The sequence below is a fragment of the Fistularia commersonii genome, chromosome 18, assembly GCF_037954325.1.
Source record: "Fistularia commersonii isolate RoL2024-O1a breed Wild chromosome 18, RoL_Fcom_v1.0, whole genome shotgun sequence".
NCBI classification, from domain to species: Eukaryota; Metazoa; Chordata; class Actinopteri; order Syngnathiformes; family Fistulariidae; genus Fistularia; species Fistularia commersonii.
The window spans coordinates 15,125,933-15,145,453 of NC_141301.1; the positions used below are offsets into that span (position 1 = coordinate 15,125,933).

The following is a 19,521-nucleotide window of genomic DNA, read 5'->3' on the forward strand; positions in this document are numbered from 1 at the left end:
TGTGTTAACTCCACGGCACACTTTCACTATTGCACTTCATGATACTTTACCGCTGCATGTTTTGATTCACTGTACATTTAATTCTGTGCTGAGCCACTTGAACATTGACCGTGCAGTTGCCATTATACTGAATGACGATAAAATGTGTTTCGGTCTAAGTCCAAATTGAATGAGCACTGCGGTATAGTGGGGGCGGCGGGGGACACATGGGTTAGAGATTCTGCTTCTCAACAAGAAGGTCGCTGGTTGGATTCCCACGTGGGCTCTTCTGTGTGGCGTTCTCCAAAAACATTCACTTTAGACCCAACCTTGTCCAGAAGTGTGAATGAGAGGGTGAAACGTTGTATGTCTCTATGCGTGGCTCCACAATGGTGCAGCTGGGATAAACTCCTGCACCTTGGCAAACCTGAGTGCAGGATAAACGGTATAGAAAATGAAAGAATGAATGAATGGATGCACGAAAGCAAAGTGAGATACTTTCTTCGCATCTCCCATCTACACAAATAAAGTGACAGGTATCTTGTCAGTGCAAGCCCCATATGGTCATTGACAGAAATCTAACTTTGTAGGGAGGGGGGTTTTGCTTTGAAATCCACTAGTTTTGCATCAGAGAATTCAATAATTATGTTGAATTCCTCTATTCATCATTTTGAACTGTTTCTGTCAAATCCTGCCTGGGTTCCAGCGGGGTGCTCTCCAAGCCCCACAGCCGGGCCCCTGTCTCCGAGGACCCGGTGAGCCGGCGCCGGACCGCGGGGCCACACCGGCCGGTCCCACCTGACCTCGGGTCCGCGGGGCGTCGCCGTGTTCCCCGGTTTTAATCAACCCGGGAGAGGAGGAAGACCCCGGAGCCGGCCATTTCCCGGAGTCAGTCGGTCCGTCGGTCAGTCGTAGAGACTTCTGTATCACGGAGGAGGAGGAGGAGGAGGAGGAGCGGCGGCGACGACTGGCGGAGGCAGGCGGGGATCCGGTGCGCCACATCGGGATGAGAGCGACAGAGAGACCCGGGCGTCAGCAAGCGGACCGGACGACCCCCGAGCCGCCGAGCCGGCACTGAAGACGGACGGACACCGCTGCGTTTAGTCGGCCGTCACCTGCCGCCTCCGGTTCGCCGTAGCCCGGCTGTGATTTACCATTTCCACCACGGTGCGTGGAGGGAACGGCGGCGGGGCGGGGGGAAGCTCCGGCAAGGTTGCGGAGGAGGCGGATGTTTTATTTCACCCTTTTTTGTGTTTTTAAAACCTCATATCAGACGGAAGACTCCGGAAAAACGACATTTTTATCGCCTTTTGTCGCCTCTCGGAAGCGAAGATGTCGGGGCAGAGCATTACGGACCGGATAACGGCAGCCCAGCACAGTGTGACGGGATCCGCCGTGTCGAAAACAGTGTGCAAGGCGACCACCCACGAAATAATGGGGCCGAAAAAGAAACATTTGGACTGTAAGTATTGAATTAAACACAAAACACCCGAGTTATGGCGGAGGAACGCCGTGTTTTCCCCGGTTTCAGTATCGATGGAGCTAGCAGGCCGCAAAGCCTCGGGCTAGGCTACATGCTAGCGCCGCTCAGGTCAAGGAGATTATTTTATTGTAGCGTTAAAGACGGGCCTTTTCCACAGAGCCAGAGCGGGGAGTCAACAACCCCCCTCCCAAAACACTCTTCCGTGCTTGTTTTGGTGCTCAGAATAGCGTTCATTACGCTTTTTATTCAACGCCAGTTCAGGTCGTATCACAGTAGATTTGCTGAATTGTCTCCTCTCATCATATCCTCCTCATCAGTGGACCGGCTGGCACCCTGAACACCAGGTTTCCATAGTTACAGATGATTTGCACCGATTCCACAAATCTCCCTCCTAACATTCTGAGAACCCTTCAATTTAACATTTTGCAGGAATGCTTAACGTCCAGTGCCCATCGCTCCCCGGCTCAGTGCACCTGCAGCTGCACCAGCCTGTTCTCAGCACAGGCCACACAAGGGAAGGGATTGTGTAATGTTACACTGGCATCTCCTCGGGATGCTTCAGAGACAGCGAGGTGACACCGTGAGGGCCAGGCGAACAAACAGAATATCACAAATGGGTTTTGTGTAAGGCGATATCCATTGTAGAGCTGCAGTCACATGCACAGGGGCTGGATCTCCGTCTGAGGAGTCTGACCGGACTCGGCGGTGCAGTGGTATTTGCCGTATCGATCTCCATTAGAGGACTGGACGGGGGATAAAGTTGTCCACCGACGGCTCCTCGTCGACTCAAAAAGACAGTTTGTTCAGATTTAGGATCTGTTTTGGTGCTTGGAAGGGGAAGCGTCGAACCCCGCCGTGCAGGTTGCACACCTGTTGGTGCAGCTCAGGTGTCTTCCCTCGAGGCCAAATGAGTGAAAGTTGTCAGCTTAGTCGTTTTCGAGGCCTCGAAGGCGAACGCGATGCCCGGCTGATTGAGGGTGAAATGTAGAAGGGGAATTACAATCACACTGAGCACTGGTTTGTCAAAGAACTTTTTGACGTTTTCTTTTTCGTGTGTTTATGTATTAATCTTCTGATCGTTTTCCTTTAAGTAAAAGTTGACATTCGAGGGGAACCACAGAGATTTCACTTTCTCGCTCAGACTTTACCTCCGCAGTGGCTGTCTGTCGTTCTTAGTAACATGGTTATGAGTGTGAGTGTGAGTGAAAACCTTTCAGTTTTCCATAATGTTGAAATGTTGTCAATATTGTGACATTCAATTATGTTTTTCCAAAATTCCAAATCACCAGATAGTAGCGGGTATTTTAAGATTATGGCATTGCAGCAGGCCGATATCTCGATTAATCATGGACGGTCTGTTATGGTGGCGGGATTGTGATCGAATTAAACACCTGCTGTCAAGTAAATCTATGTCTGGAAATAGCAGCACTTTTGCGGCCTCTTTTCCAGTTATTCGGATGCAATAATAAATATTACATTATCTGCCATGCTACGGATTACAGCAGAGTCATTGTCTGAAAATCAATATTACAAATGCAGCTGATAGTTGAATAATCGCAGCAAATGAAGTGACAACTCTTTCACATGACTTGAGTTTTGTCATTTTGCTCATTGTTATGAAACGATAATGTCATTCTGAATTAAAAACACGCTTGAGATCAGCGTGTACATACGACACTGGCGCTAATAAAATATTTTTGTTGCTGACGGTACGCCAGCATCATCATGGCTGTCCCATTAATGCATGTTTCCCGTGAATGATTCAGATTAGAAAACAGTTACGTCAAACCTTGGGAATATTTAGTAAGCTAATTATTACATGACAGAACTGTCAGTCCCTCCTCCTTATTTGTCTCCACCGTGTCATCCTGGTCTCTGGGCAGTGCACTCACCCAGAGCTTCTGCTGCTGCTCCTCTAGAAGGTTATCCTGTCCTACTTAGATTCCCCCACCTTTTGAAAAGTCAAATATAGGACAGAAAGGGAGGCCCAATTACCCTGTCAGTCTGGTCCCTGCTGTGAATGGGAGGGTCATTAGCACCAATAGGCCGCTCTGCTTTGACGAACATCCTTCAAGGAACGCAGCGATGTGAGAACGTATCCTATGTGCTGCGTTGAAACGGGACCGAAGATGCAAAGTGATGGCTTTAGTTTCAAAGTTACAATGCGCAATGCTAACATCGCTGAACCGTGATATTTATAATGATGTAGAACTGTACAGACAGATAGGAGCCGTGTGGTAATTTTACTCGTTTCAAGAGGTGGATTTAAATGTCTTGGCAATATCACTTTCAATAATGGGTACAATTAACATTGACGCTCACAGCGTAGGATTATTGCCATATCTAAGAGCAAACTTGGCAGCATATCTGTATTCAAGAAAACACTTCTGAATATTGTGAAATTAGTTTTTGGTAGCATTTCTTGTTCAGGCGTTAATTGGTCTTGACCAAGCCTGGGCTATATATAAATATAAATATATATATATATATATACACACACACACACACACATATATATATATTGACATACTCGTGTATATGTGTGTGTATATATATATATATGTGTGTGTGTGTATATATATATACATATTCATACGCATATATACACACATATGTACACACTCATATTTGCATGCATATGTGTGTATATATACATATGCATGCATGAGTGTGTGTGTGTATATATATTTATAGACACAGACACACACATATATATTCATATGTGTGTGTGTGTGTGTTTGTGTATATATATGTATATTTATGGACACACACACATACACACACATTTGTCCAGTTTACTGCATGTGTGGCCCACTATGGCGGTCACACCCAAGACTTTTTGGGAAATTGCATCTGCGGTTGTTGTCCTGGCTGTGTGTGTTTTGTTTTTTTAAGCAGCAGCAGGTGCTTGCTTGTTCACCGGCTCACCATGAGGTCTGCGTGGCTGAAAACTCACCACATGGGTTTTCTGTCCATGACTAACAGCATCTTAAATTAGAATAATAAGCCTGCTTTGTCTGCTCCATGGAAGCGGCACGTAGTCCAACCTTCTTTTATTTTAGCTGCAAAGTAAGGGGTCTGATCTTGGATAAAATAATAGTTTTCACTTAGATTATTAATATCCACATTTCAGTTAAATACTATGGAAGGTGTTTGATACTAGATTTATTTTTAAGTTCATGATAGGCTTTAAACAACAGTCTTAATTTTGATTGCCGTAAATTGCAGTGTTTATTTTCAGTGTTTTTGTTGTATGTTTTCGGTCCAAATGATGATTAAAAATGGTCCGACGTTGTTCAAATCAGTGGAAACGCATTCATGTTCTCGGGTTCTTCTTGATGGACGTCTCCCTTTTCCTCTTTTCGCTTCTCCCTATTTTTATACAAGACTTGATCCACTGCACCAACGAGATGAACGTCAACATTCCCCAACTGGCTGACTCATTGTTTGAGAGGACGACCAACACCAGCTGGGTGGTTGTGTTTAAGTCGCTCATCACCACACACCACCTCATGGTCTATGGCAACGAGGTGAGCTGCTCCAGAACGCACGCCACATTCAGATTATCTTTTCACAGCACAGTGCTGGTTAGATGGCATCAGGGGGAAAAAGCAGATTATGTGAGAGTGCATGACTAAATTAAAACCTCTGTTTTGTTCCGTTTGTCCTTTTTTTTTTTTTTTTTTTTTCTCTCTCCCCCGCAGCGTTTTGTCCAGTACTTGGCTTCAAGGAATACACTATTCAATCTCAGTAATTTTCTGGACAAAAGTGGGTTACAAGGTAGTATGGAATCCTTACTCAACGTTTCCGAGGTTGTTTTCCCGTTGAACATTTCGGCTGTTTCAGCTGCTTGCTTTTCTCCCCCAGGTTACGACATGTCCACATTTATCAGGAGGTATAGCCGATACCTGAACGAGAAAGCTGTTTCATACAGACAGGTTGCCTTCGACTTCACAAAAGTTAAACGAGGGTAAGGACACAAAAATGCGATCCAGAGTAATTCCTAATAGCAATGAAGCAGTCCTTCATTTTTTTTTTCCCCCTATTTCACCACCAGTCAGAAATGCAAAGTTGCTAAATGTAATTTCCAAAGGAAAGAATTACCAGCTAGTTGTTAAGATCCTTGAAATTAGTCATGAAGTTGTGTTGAAGTAATGGCCTAATCTGAAAATAGGCGAATCTAAAGAATTCATTTTGTGGTCCTCTAGAAAGCCATTGTAACATCCTCCTACTTTTCATTTCTGGCAGTTTAAGCAACACAAAATGCAATAAAGTGAATAAAAAAGAAATATAGAAACCCTCCAGCAATGTTAATTTTATCAGACTTCTATCTTCTCACCTAACTGGCCATCTTCCTCTGTCTGTTGCACACTTGATGCATCTCTTGTATCCTGAAATAGTTTTTTCTATTATTTTCTGAATTAATCAACGAATGATAAGAATATCTTAGGAACAGAGTGGAAACACTTGGCATATCTGATCAGATCCTTTTCAAGCAACTCTGCTTATCTGTCATCCCCCATTTTATTTCCCCGGGCCCTCTCCTCCTCCTCCTCCTCCTCCTCCTCCTCCTCCTCCTCCGCCTCCTGCGCCCCGTCTGCCCTCGCAGTGTGGACGGCGTAATGAGGACCATGAATACAGAGAAGCTGCTTAAAACCATCCCCATCATTCAGAACCAGATGGACGCCCTCCTCGATTTCAATGTGAGTTTGAGGTGACGGCCCCCGTGGCTCCGCCGTGAAACGCCGCCCGTCTGGACCGGACCGTCGATGCGCGGGCACAGCTGACCTACGCTGGCTTTGTTTTGGTACGTGAACAAAAACCTCAGTCAAAATATCTGGGCTGATTTCTTTCAGGTCAATGCCAACGAGCTGACTAATGGAGTCATTAATGCAGCCTTCATGCTCCTCTTTAAAGACTCCATCAGGCTCTTTGCTGCTTATAATGAAGGCATTATCAACCTGCTCGGTGAGAACTTTGGCACTTTCAGCCTCCTCCCCAACTTCTGTTAATTATGCTTTGTCGCGTTTAGCGGTTCATTGGTGTAATTGGTTCATTTGCAACCGTACAGAGAAATACTTTGACATGAAAAAGACCCAGTGTAAAGAAGGCCTGGACATTTACAAGAAGTTTCTCACACGGATGGCCCGGATATCGGAGTTCCTCAAAGTAGCAGAGGTAAGTCCTTGGTTTTTAAAAACTCTCCGGCCGCCCATTAACAGGATTTGGTGACTCGAGATTCCGCAAAAATAGCAAACGAAACACGATAATATTCTTGTAGCCTTCTTGTGGGACACAGTAACCATCAGCCTCTGTTTTCTCTTAAATCTTTCATGTAAATAATAAACCCCCGCCTTATGGTTACCTTAATGTAGAAGGTGAGGTGTAAGGGTGGGTAAAATGCTTTACTTTCAACATACGGCGTAAAAAGGGTTTGGTAGCCCGGAATAAACCGGAATTTCTTCTTTACGTATCTGTCAGTCAGCGCAGCAAGTCTGCTGCAATCATGATGCGGTTTAAAATGGTTTAATTAACTCACCCATAGTTAAACCATTATTTGCCCATAAAACAAGTTTAGATTTTCATTGGCATGTCAGTCAACAGGAACAAAAACCTCCTTTCAGGGGCCACTGGGTTACCAATATTAAATCAAAACAATAATGCGGGATGGGAGAGGCCTTTTATTAGGAACGATGAATCGAGGACTTGACAACTCATGGTTATAACAACAAAAAGTGATTCTAAATCATGCCCAGGCAGGTAAACATGTAAACAAAGGCCTGCCTTAGGTCAACCTCGGCCGTCCACGTGTCACCTCTCGTGTTCCTCTTGGTTTAATCATATGTTGTTAGGCTTTTCCCCCGCTGGATTTTCTGCTCGTATGAATTAGCGAGCACGCGGAGAGAACCTAAGCGGGGGACGATTGACGAGCGGCTTTCTGCTGCATTATTGCGGAGCCCTCCCTCCCCCGTCCCTTGAGCTCGGCCCGGGTTTTCTCCAAGCGCCCCTGCCGACAAACGACTCAATCATGAATCTTCACGTACCGAGCACCGTTAGACCAGGAAATAAACATCGATGTCTGTTACGCTTATTTGCTCAGGTTATGCGTTAGATGCCTTTTTGTTTCAAGTCCCGGGGTTTTTGCAGAGAAAAGACGTTTCAATTTTCATTTTGTCTCATAGCAAGTGGGCATCGATCGAGGAGACATTCCGGACCTTTCACAGGTGAGCGATGGAAATTCGCAGAATGGTTTATTTTGTTTCTCCCTTGTCGCCTTACTGCTCTTTTCTTCCGGTCGGCCTCCTCTGCTGCTAGGATAGGACCTCACACTCGGCTCTTAAATGCAAACACTGCTCCAGTGTTACACAACGGAGTTGACCGCACAGTACAGTTCAAGGCAGTTGTCACAGTGTTCTTGTACTACAGTATGTTGACAACTTCTAAGCTCCTAAAATACTCCAAAGACACCAAAAAGAGGAGTCAGCTTTTTAACCTACTGGCTCTCTGACACCAGATTGACCAATTTTCCAGTTATGGAAAAAATAAGGAAAATGAGGCCGGGGAAAACAGTCAAACGTCCTGGAAAGTGATTTGTCTGCCGTGTGGGTGAAAACGAACGGACTGAACGTCTTATGCATGCACGTCCGTTGATGCCGCCCTCTTCGACGGACAACATTGAGACACGGTGTTCTTCTGCTTCCAGCCGGCGTAGCGCCCAACATGACGCTATTGGCCAATCAGAGTTGCACGTCCCCACAGAGCAGCCCCGCCGGCCATAAAAAAACGAGTGCCCGCCGGCTGACGAGCAATGCTAGTATTGGACATGATTCCCAAGAAGTGGAGACTATTTTATATATAAGTTCTGGTCTTTTCAATCAGACCTCTTGGGCGGAAGATGAATAAACATAGGAAACCCCCTGCAGCGCCCGCCGAGGCGGGGTCGTGTATGGGTGTGTGGGTGGATGCCTCCAAAACTCGTCCGTCACACTGCAGCAGCGGAGAACGTCCTGGAAAATAATTTTAAAGGAAAAAAATTGTAAACCTCCACAGCAATCATCATCGCAATTTCACCTGGACATTTTGAGAAAAATGCACAGGGGCTGTTTTTGACAATAAATGATGCTGGGGAAAAAAAAAAAGGCATATTCTAGAAAATAGTCTTATCATCGCTTAAACCGAAAAACAAGTCAACCCCACAACTGGTTGAGCATATGTTAAACAAAATATACCGCTAGATTTTATTCAAAAGCAAATTTAAATGTCAATGATGAGCCATTTATGTTTAATTTAATGTTTTGTGCGTTGAAGTATTTTGTCATCAATGCACTCTTAGAGCACTTTGCATGAGTTCCTCCTCAAGCGCATGTTCCCAGAATAGATTTTCTTTCCTTCTTTCTGTCTTTCTTTCCTTCTTTCTTTCTTTCTTGCTTCCTTCCTTCCTCCTCTGGCTCGCACCCAATCTTTATATCCCTGCTTTCTTAGTTTCTCTCTATCCCCCTCACCTTCATCCACTGCAGTAAATAAAGGTGTCAGACTCCCAACTCATGGGCAGATGTACGTGTGCTGGAGGACTCTGGATTGTCCGGCCAGCTGAAGGCCGGCGGATTAGTTCATCCAAACCTGTGGATCACGCAGTTATCGGTGCATGTCACCGAACTCTATCGAATTTCCACTCGAGAGAGTCCGTTCATTCACGGGCAAATTGACTTGGATCGAGGAGACGCGGCCGCAAAAGGAAGCAAAACGTTCAGTGATCAAGAAATCGGCACGTTGGAGGTGACGTTGGGAAAAAGTCGTCAGAAAGGCGCTGATTTTAAGTGCCGTTTAAATGAAGACGTTGGCAGGAAAGACTTCGTCGGAGTCGAGGTGCTCCCCAAGTGGCGGAAGAGAAGAAACGCTCTTTTTAGACGCTAATTTCGACTAATGTTGCCAAAAACAGGCGATTCCACACAAGTACATCTGCCTCTGGGTTTTTCTTTTCGAGATCATTCATTGTGATTGTCTAGTACATCCTCACGGTCACAGTTATTTTGAAGTACGCGGCCTTATTGTGCCGTACTCTGGAAACCAGATTTCATTCAACAAGTATTTTAGCCGAGAGAGCTGCAGCTCGGTGCACTCCCCTCTGACTGCCACCACCTTTATATTCTGTATTCTCCCCTTATCTTTCCACTTTAGTTCACAGTTTGTGTAAGTACTATCATTTCACTCTTCTTCTATGTCCGTGACTTGCTTCGGTGTTGTCTTTTTGCATGCCTCTTCTCCGACTTCGTCTCCCCATGTGGTCGTACATAACGAGGGCAAAAAAAGAAACGCTCGGTGTGGTCGATCCTGTTCACCTCTGTCATAATCAGGTGGAAGCTAGCGTAGCTTTTTAGCTACAGAGATGGCTGTCCAGTTGTGCTTTCGATACAGTCAATTTCAACAACGGCCAGGTTGTTGAAAGTGTCGTGGTCCAGTAAATCATTACTCTCATCCAAAGTCGCATTTCTGCTGGAACGCAGTCATTCGTCAGTGGTGGGTAACTAGCACTTCTACGCTAGCAGGTAACTTAGCGTACGAAGCACAACAATCCCCCGAGTGAGACAAACGAAGGATTCGCTGGCTAGTTTTTAATAGCATGTTAATCTCAGCCGTATAATGTTTTGTGCTCTAGCTTGGTTGCCCACCGCTGTCCTTCATGGTTTCAGTGTCTAAAACACACACGCTTCCAGTGTGTGTGTGCGCCAGTGCTGACGGTGTGTGTCTGTCATGACAGGCTCCCAGTAGCCTCCTTGAAGCTCTGGAGCAGCACCTGGCCTCTTTAGAGGGCAAGAAGGTGAAAGACTCCACCGCAGCCAGCAGGTACCTACGTTTCCACTCGAAATCCCCGATCCAGATCCCTCTCATCTCAGAGCCTGTCTTCCGTCCAACTTGAGCGTACGCGACGTGGTTGGATGAGTAATAGCGTCCGGTCTGATCCCAATCCGTCTCGTTTGTCCCGCAGGGCCAGCACTCTGTCAAACGCTGTGTCGTCGCTGGCGAGCACGGGAATGTCTTTCACCAAAGTGGACGAGCGGGAGAAGCAGGCGGCGCTCGAGGAGGAACAGGCCCGACTCAAAGCGCTGAAGGTGCGACGAGGTCCATTCACATTTCAGCACAAACGTCCCCCGCGCTTTCGCCGCCTCCTTGTTCCATTCGGACTTTGTCTCTCAGGAGCAGAGGCTCAAGGAGCTCTCCAAAAGGCCCTCCTTTGCCACCACCGATACATCACCGATCTCGACCACCGGGGGAACCATCAGCACCGCACCAGCCATCGACCTCTTCTCCACGCCCAGTTGCTCTAATGGGTACGGCTCGTCACCGATATCAGTTGTCGGGTTTGGTAGACAGTTCTTCTTGTACCTGCAGAATCTTGCACTTGCTCCAACGATGGGCTTTATGGATGTTGTCCTGTGCGTTCTTCAAGCTCGACTCCATTGATAAGACGCCGCGTTTCTACCTGTGCCGGTGCAGGTTCTGCCAACCGCATCTGCAAATTCTGATCGGCGGGTTTATTATATCAGCATTTTTAGCGCTTTTGGATTTTTTTTTTCTTCCCCAGTTCAAATGAATATTTGATTCTTTGCTGAGGATAATTTCTTACTTTTTGCTGAATTTGAATCAATTTTCTGCAAATTTAAACATCACTTGGTAATTAGAAGCTGATTTTCGGATAATTAATCACAAATCCACACAAACCGTTTCCCTTGGCTTGAAAAATGAACAGAATTCAACGAGACGAGAAGTTTTTTTTCGCGTTGTGAAATTTGAAAGTAGAGCTTCAAAGGTTTGACTTGCCGTCCGTCTGCAGCGCAGTGAAGATGGAGAGCGACCTCTTTGACCTCCAGTCCAGTTTCCCGTCCTCCATGCAGTCCGGCTCGACGGGGCTTCCGGTGGCAACAGCGTGGGCAGGTAAAGAGCCGTCCGCTCAAAACCACCAATCTGTCTTTCTCGACTTTGGTCACGGGATTTGCATGCATTCTTTTTTTTTTTTTTTTTTTTTTTTCCTGTTGTCTTGACTCTGACGCCCACCTCTTCCTCTCCGATCTTTTCTGTGTTTCCTTTTCTCTCTGTCTCTCTTTCCTCTCTGCCTGCCTAGATCCTTTCACCTCTGCTGACGCTGGAGACGAATCCATGCCAAACCTTAATCCTTTCCTCTCAAAACTCGTTGTCGATGCCACTCACTTACCTGTCGTGTCTTCAGATGGTGTTAGCTTTTCCTCTAGGACATCCGGTCATGAAATGTTTGGTGGTAACGGCTCATTTTGTTTTTCCTCCAGTCTTTTCATTCTGGCTCATGTCACTTACAAGCACGACTAGTTTGTTTGTCGACCATGCTGCTAAAGTTTGGATGTTAACTGTCTGTGCTAAGCCTCTTTCTACTTTTGTCTGTTTTGTAAACTGAAACACGTTGATGTTAAGATTAAGATGAAATGACTTAAACAAAGAACCTCCAATGTCCCCGTATATCGAGGCCATATATGCTTTACTATTCATCCCATCTCTTCTGAACATTCTTGTGTCGTACTGTAATGCTAACGTTCTGTAGAGCTTTAAATTTAAACCTGCTCTTTTTCACCAACCCCTTTTTTGATTCTCCAGATGCTCCTTACAATCCCTTTTTTGACACAAATGCGTCAATTTCGGCCAATTACAAACGCACAGTGCGGATAGAACACTCCATCTCAGGTACTATGATGGCTCACCATCCCAGCCTATGTTTCCCCAGCATGGGCAAACATAGGATCCCGTGCAAAAACCCAAAGGCTCTTATTTATCTGTGTATTCATCCACATAATGCCTGCTCAAGCTAATTTAAAAGCTGTTCGAGACGAGATATCTGTTCAGAAAACTTGCCGTCGCTCGTGTCTGTACTGTGAATATCGTGCTATGGCCGACAGCGGTTTAGCTTAGCCTAGCATCGAGACCGGTTGCCAAGCTTGCTGATCAATCGCGCTGGATTATTTCGGCCAAATTGCAAAGTCAACCGTGGAATACTTCAGGTAGTCACTGTTTAAACCCCGTTAACGTCAGAGGGGCAACTTCGTAAGACTACGCCCTCCGTGTCCTGATGTTCCCAGTCTGTGCTTGGCTGAGCTAGCGACCCGCTGACGTCGGGTTTTTCCGTTTACTCCAGAGCAGAGGTTTTCAAAGTGCGGGTCTCCGTTTCAGAGGGACAGTAAAAGAGCGTTGCATGAATTCTGGCGTTTAAAGGACAGTTTTACGAGCCTCGAGGAGGGTGATCAAGACGTAGGTCAAAGGCACGGTCGGAGGAAATATAATTGTATTTCCTAAATTTGAGGAGACATGAGTGGATTTAAATACAGTTTTTATTTTCATCTCATCGGTCATGTGTTAGTTTAGTTCATGAGGACTCCAAAAAATAAAACATAACATTTCACCTGCATCTGGCAGTGACAAACAATATGTTTCCTATCATAACGTGACCAAAAATAGGATGAACAAATCATTTTTAGTTTAGCTGGAAGGGACTTTTTATTCGTTTTTTTGTCGAAAAGACCTACAGACTCAGACTTTGAAAACCCCCACTCTATTGATCTTCAGGGATGGGAACAAATGGCTTCCTCGATTGAAACCGTTATCAATGGATGTAATGAGGCTGATTCTTCAGGGCCAGCATTGTGTTTACCGGAGCCGTGAAAAACAAACACATTATTACCTGGAAAACAGGACAAATAGATGTAAAAGTTTCCATTACTCCCCCTCATTGTGAACGGCGGATTTGCTTAAAGTAAGATTTTCTAAGCACGACCTTAAGAAGTACACAGAGGCTCGATTCTAGTCTAGCAGCGCTTCAAAAATCCCATCCTTTTAGATCATCTCAGAGGGAAAATGAATATTCAAGGCCCCCCAGCATTAACACATGATGTTATATTTATTTTTATAGTCACTAGAGCTTTTACATTTAACTTAAAAACACCCAGATGCATCAAAAACTGTCTGTTCTTGCTTGTTCTGCCTTTCACTTCCCACCTTTTTTGTCTCGCCCGGCCCTGAATCGCCTTCTCTTTTGCTCTCCTTCTCGCTCTGTATCTTTTTTTTTTTTTTTTTTTTTTTTTTTTCCTGCTTCCTGTGGCGTGTCAGACTCGTTCTGTGGTCCAGTGTCCACTGCCCAGCACCTTCCACACCAGGCTCCCTTCCCCACTGAGCCCTCTACCGTAGCAGGTCTATTCAGAGGTAGCGTACTGAAGGCCTTCTCTAGTACTTTTTTTGGCAGTAGATTCATGCTAGCAAAGCTGCACTTCATTTAGCGCATGTTGTGGTCGCCATCCGACTTTGTGTGTTCATCCCGAAGACGGCGCCCAAACCCAAATCTCAGATATCCTCTGGATCTGCAACCGCTTTGTTTTCCGTGTGATTCAAGGATACTCGACGCCACAGGCCGCTCCCCAGCCGTCAGCAGGAGGACTCCAAGTGGACTTTGAGTCTGTTTTCGGAGCCAAAGCTACAGGCAGCAACAGCCTCAACTCCGAGGGTGAGGATGCGGCGTATTTTCCTTCATATCTCGGAGACGGAGCAAAGGGGTTATATATCATAGTAGAATATATCATGTCATATTTTAACATTAATGTTAACATAAGGGTTGTTGTTTTTTTTTTTTGCACAACTGCCACTTTGCACTGAAAACCGTCAAGCTGCTGTTGTCCATATACAATCATGTTACTTCTTGCTGACCTTTGCACTAAACTAAAAAAAAAGAACTCTGCCGCCACTCAAATATCCGTCTAAATCTGCACGCACTTTATACATATCCTGGGATCGCGAGAAACGTCATCTCCATGCGGAGAAATTGACAATAAAGCTGACTTTGACTTGAGTTTTGACTAATTGTAGCGTGCATGCTGTGTTTAGCACCCGACCATCTTGTGACTTAGTTTTAAAAAGAGGTTTGAAAAAACATCCGCGCACCAAAAGTGCTTAAAAAAAGAAAAGGTAATTTATTTTACATTTAGTACCAAAAACGTATTCTTGCATGACGTTTCGAGCAAACATAGGCTCCTCCTCAGATGCTTACCAGAGATATGTGTTAACAAACATGTTATTGTGGCGCCATTTTTAAAGGGATCAATCGATTGATTCCCTCTTTTTTTAAATTAAAAACAAAAAAAAAGTTTGCGCCACAGATATGGAAACTAAAACATTCCCAATTGAAGGGTTTCAGCGTATATCATGATATTTCATAAATATATTATATAAATATCATAAATATCATAAATATCCCCCAAAGAGGGATTTGCGTGTGACGTTTGTAGATTTTGCTTTCTAGAGATTCGTATCACTTCAGACTGGAGTGTGATCTCTCGCGGAAAATTATAATTAGAGCTGAGTTATGTTTAGTGACTTACAGGGTGTTTTAAGTTTTCAAGAAGACACATTTACACACTTTTTACTGGTTTCTCAACGCCCCGTCACCATCTGGCTCTGATGGAAAAGGGGGACGTTTGGCTTTCATAGCCGGGTCGGTGACTCAGCGTTAGCCACAGGCCTCCAGCTTCTCCGCCTCCAATCAGAAGTGACGGAAACAGAAATCTGAGAGGACACGCTCATGCAGCCGCTAGCGGCTTAGCCTGCTTTTCGGTGTGTTTTTTTTTTTTTTTTTTTTGGTGCTACTAGTCATGAAAAAAAAAATTAAAAACAGTTGGCTGCGTGGGCTCGTCACCGATGATGCTCAAAAACAGCACGTCACTCATTTGCATTACAAGAAGCGCAAAATACTGGGTGTATTATGGTTGTAAAAGTAAGGTATTTGCAACTCCGCGCTCCGCTGGTCTCGCCAGATATCACCGGTGGGATCCTGAAACCGACTCTCGCCGGCACCAACCAGCCGTCCAATCAGCAGCCCGAGAAGCTGGTGTCGGACGACCTTGACTCTTCCCTGGCCAACCTTGTCGGCAGTAAGTACGACTCTTTCCTCACGCGTGCTGTTTTGAGCGCGGGATCCTCTGCTCTCTTAACATCGACCCTGGTTTTTTTTTTCTCCTCAGACCTCGGCATCGGGAACGGCACGATGAAAAAGTAAGTGATATTTTGAGGCCGCGCAGAAACATCAGCTGCCGTCCGCTCCCCGGAGGGCCAGTCAGACGCCGACGCTGACATCCGGCCGTGTTAATGTACAGTGACATCCACTGGAGTCAGCCCGGGGAGAAGAGGATGACTGGCGGCACCAACTGGCAGCCCAAAGCAGCACCAACCACAACCTGGAACCCTGTCTCAATGGTGACCCTTCCTTGCTTTTCTCTTCCACCTCTCTTTTTTTGCCCCTTCGGACTTGTGTCTGTACCTTTTCTTGGATGTTGTTTTTCTGTTTCCGCAGCCGCCGTCAATCATGGCCTTCCCTGCCACCACGCCCACAGGCATGATGGGCTACAGCATGGTCAGTGTTGCGGCGCCGTCAGATAGTATTTACCTTTTAATCAATAGAAGAATCAGAATCAGAAAATTTTATTTTATTAAAATCAAGTGAGTATATATATATGTATATATATCTGTATATATATATACACAGGACTGTTTCAGAAAATTAGAATACTGTGATAAAGTTCTTTATCTTCTGTAATGTAATTACAAAAACAAAAATGTCATACATTCTGGATTCATTACAAATCAACTGAAATATTGCAAGCCTTTTATTATGTTAATATTGCTGATTATGGCTTACATCTTAAGAAAACTCAAAAATCCTATCTCAAAATATTTGAATATCATGAAAATTAATTTTTGTTTTTTTTTTAATTGCATTACAGAAAATAAAGAACTTCATCACAATATTCAAATTTTCTGAGACAGCCCTGTATATTTATATTTATGTATGTGTATATGTATTTATGTATACATTTGTGTATATATATGTGTATGTATACACACACACATATGTATATATATATATATGAATAGATTACTGTCCAAAATTGTGCAAATTGTAGAAGATACTGTTATGTTTCAACCAGCCTGCTGATTTTTAAATTTTAGTTAGTTTAAGTTAAATTTTAGTTAAATTGTCCCAAACTGGGTCGAGAGTTTTAGTTTCAAACATAAACAGTTGGATGGATTCTACTTTGAGAAGTGCAGGGCAGTGGCACATATACCCAGCCTTTTCTTCTTTTCTGCTGTTAGAAGACGCATCGGCTCACAGAAATGCTAAAACAATGCTGGAACTCCGAAATGAAAGCAGCGCGGCGACCAGTCCCACTTTCAAAACAAATCACAGACAGATGCTCTGTCGTCTCTTTATGTGCGTGTGATCACAGAGCCGCGCTGGCCCGGATGCCAACAGCTTCTGCGTTGTTTCAACCAAAAGCAAATCAGACATTTCTTCACACAAATTCAGTTTCCCCGATGACTTGACGTGAACGCGATTCTCAAATTTGCCAAGCGACGGAGTTCAGTACCATGAGGAAACATGTCTGATCCCCCGCATCATTCTGCAGCCGCCACAGATGGGCTCCATGGGGATGATGAGTCCACCCACCATGATGTACACCCAGCCCGTGATGAGGCCCCCCAACCCCTTCGGCTCGGTGTCCAGCACCCAGGTGGGTTCGGGGCCGTGGTGCCGATTGGCGACGTGAACCGTAGCGAGTCACCGCGTGAAAGCCTTGTTCTCGGCGTGAACGCGTACGATGACGGTTATAACAAAAGGCCTTTCACTCTCACGAGCTGAAAGGTTCAAAACGGCATCCCCTTTCTTTTTCTGACTCCCTGTTTTTTCCTGATAATTCCTTTTATTAACATTACTGTCATCGTCACAGCAACCCCTCCCCCCCTCGTCCCCCAACCAACTTCACTGCTCCTTCAGTCTGTACTGACTCTCTTACTTCTCTGGTCCTCCCGATCCCTGTATTTCTTCCTGTATTAGCCCTCCGCAGCCTCTAGTCCTTCCAGCCAGAGTCCTCTCCGAGCCCCTGGACAGGACCCGTTTGCACACCTCTCTCTCAAGGATTTCTTGTAGAGCATCTCCTTAGGTACAGCATGCTCTCTGCTTGCGGATGCTCCTGCATACGTCGCATGCAAAGTTATGACTTTCTGTGTCTCTTTGTCTCTACTACCGTCTGCACATCTTGTCTCTCTCCATCTGATAAGATGTAAAACATCTTTTATCAATTGATTTTCTTGCATGTATGATTTTGTTTTGCTCAATGTATAGAAAAATACTGTATTATGGATCCAGACGCTATTCTCTTGCAAATCGACAGCGTAGCAGCGTAGATTATCCGCTCCTGCTAATGTGCTCAAACAAGCTACATGTCCCGCTATCACGGTATACGTATATCAAAACTCCAGAAGAAAGTAAACGGTAAACAAAACGTGTCTGCTACTTTTTCTTTGACTGGGATGCAAAGTTTTCTTTGTTATGCACTTAAGGGGAAATGATGTGAAAGCTTCACAACAAGTCCAATTTTATTTCCAATTAAAAGTTTCCATTACGGTGTTTACAAAAGGGGGAAAAATAGCGTTTGTCTAAAGAGAATAAATCGCTGCGTTGGTTTGAAAAGCTTTAAGAAGGAAGCAGATCCAAGCTTTGCCGTTAAAGGGAAATGCTAAAAGAGTTTGTGGTGGAGAAACTGCACGTATTGGACAGGAGTCACCATGTGGCGTTTGTTCCTCTCACACCGACCAGAGCTGAGAGGCCGTCGAGGCTGGAACGTTGTGCATCGTAAACAGCGGTTCTGTCATCGTGCTAATGCACTCGGCTCTCTTGGCGAGAGTCCTTCACTTTTCCAGCCTACGTCGTGCAGCTATCTGACTCTCTGCAAAGTGATCGGCTCAATTTCTGCTTTTCGGGAATTTGCCAAAACAGGAAAGGTTCGAGTTGTAGTTCAAATACACGAGTGCAGTACGTCTGTAGTTTCGTCTGGATTTGCACACGGGTATTACAATCTGTTGTTTTTTATTTCTTCAATTAATCCGATCTGAACTCAAATCCTCCCCGGGATCAAAATATCAGTCCTTATTTATTTTTTAATTTATTTTTTTCATTTTTTATTTTGTTGTTATTATTTATTGTATTGTAGGCTAGTCAGGCTAGTCTCTCGCTCTCAGCCGACTTATTGTCTGAACGTTCAGGTGGGGGGAGGGATGGACTGTTCACCGCTCTGCAGCAAAGAAGGGCATTTTCTTTTTGATTTAGGAATCCGATCGTAAACAATCATAAATTGAGACGGCTTTGTTAGGGAACGGCTGCAGGGAGGGTTGTTGGAATTACTTTATTTCTGTTCCCGTTGTCATTCCCTTTGGTCATTACTGTCCGCTTTGTCCTTTTCTTGCAGATGCAGTTCATGTGATTTTTGAAGGAAGTCATTTGGAAGATGAAGCACTTTGCGGGAAAGCTTCGTCCTCGTCGCGGTCTAACTCGTTGGAAAGAAAAACAAACAAACGCTCGAAATGACCCCCGATACAGATATGTCCGAAAAAAAAAACAAAAAAAAAAAACAAAAGACTCGACCAAAAAAAAAAAAAAGAAAGAAGAAAAAAAAAAAAACAACCCACCATGGTAACCGTGTTCAAATGATGTTCGGAGATCGCTCACACGCATTTATCCGTATGTCGTCCAAGGCAGAGAGACGCTGTCCGACCCCCTTACAGAGGATCCCTTAAAACATTTTCCAGTGCGAACTGTGAAGAGAATTCTGGCTGCTGAGAATCTTTGATGTTCTGTGTGTGGAAACGCTGTGGTTCGGACGCGAGGTTTCGGATGCTGAGCGGGGAGCGGGCGCTCCTTCCCTTCCCTCATCCCACCATTGCTCACCCGTTCCCACGGTTATTTAACTTGTCACTAAGTAGTGATGCTAATGACGTTTACACCTGTTTAGTTTTTGTCTTTTTTACCGTGTTTACAGTAGACATTCCTTGTGTGTCGTTTGTATTTATTTATGATTATTGGTTTAAGATCGGGCGGGGGGGAGGGAGGGGGGCTATTGTAAAATCAACACGTCATCGAACACTTGTGGGAGTGCTTCAGCATTAAACAAGGATCTCAAGACTATCATTAAGAGGTAGAGTGAAAAATAGCTATTATA

At 44.8% G+C, this 19,521-nt stretch overlaps 1 protein-coding gene across 17 annotated transcripts; it reads left to right on the forward strand.

Moving 5' to 3' along the window:
* The first annotated feature begins 910 nt into the window (after positions 1 to 910).
* On the forward strand, positions 911 to 18,939 carry picalmb (phosphatidylinositol binding clathrin assembly protein b). 17 transcript variants are annotated; one of them, XM_086164494.1, is made up of 25 exons: positions 915 to 1,146; positions 1,253 to 1,441; positions 4,850 to 4,992; positions 5,167 to 5,242; positions 5,330 to 5,432; positions 6,072 to 6,165; positions 6,319 to 6,430; positions 6,534 to 6,640; positions 7,645 to 7,686; positions 9,641 to 9,652; positions 10,221 to 10,306; positions 10,449 to 10,572; positions 10,658 to 10,791; positions 11,295 to 11,395; positions 11,583 to 11,735; positions 12,086 to 12,172; positions 13,589 to 13,681; positions 13,869 to 13,979; positions 15,283 to 15,399; positions 15,490 to 15,520; positions 15,622 to 15,721; positions 15,819 to 15,878; positions 16,933 to 17,037; positions 17,361 to 17,466; positions 18,772 to 18,939. In XM_086164494.1, exons 2-24 carry the CDS (start codon positions 1,312 to 1,314, stop codon positions 17,451 to 17,453), a joined length of 2,214 nt encoding a protein of 737 aa, XP_086020620.1. In that variant the 5' UTR covers positions 915 to 1,146; positions 1,253 to 1,311; the 3' UTR covers positions 17,454 to 17,466; positions 18,772 to 18,939. The 17 variants fall into 17 exon arrangements, with proteins under 17 accessions (XP_086020628.1, XP_086020622.1, XP_086020632.1 ...); XM_086164495.1 differs by having other exon boundaries at positions 10,664 to 10,791; XM_086164496.1 differs by lacking the exon at positions 9,641 to 9,652 and having other exon boundaries at positions 914 to 1,146.
* The last annotated feature ends 582 nt before the right edge of the window (positions 18,940 to 19,521 follow it).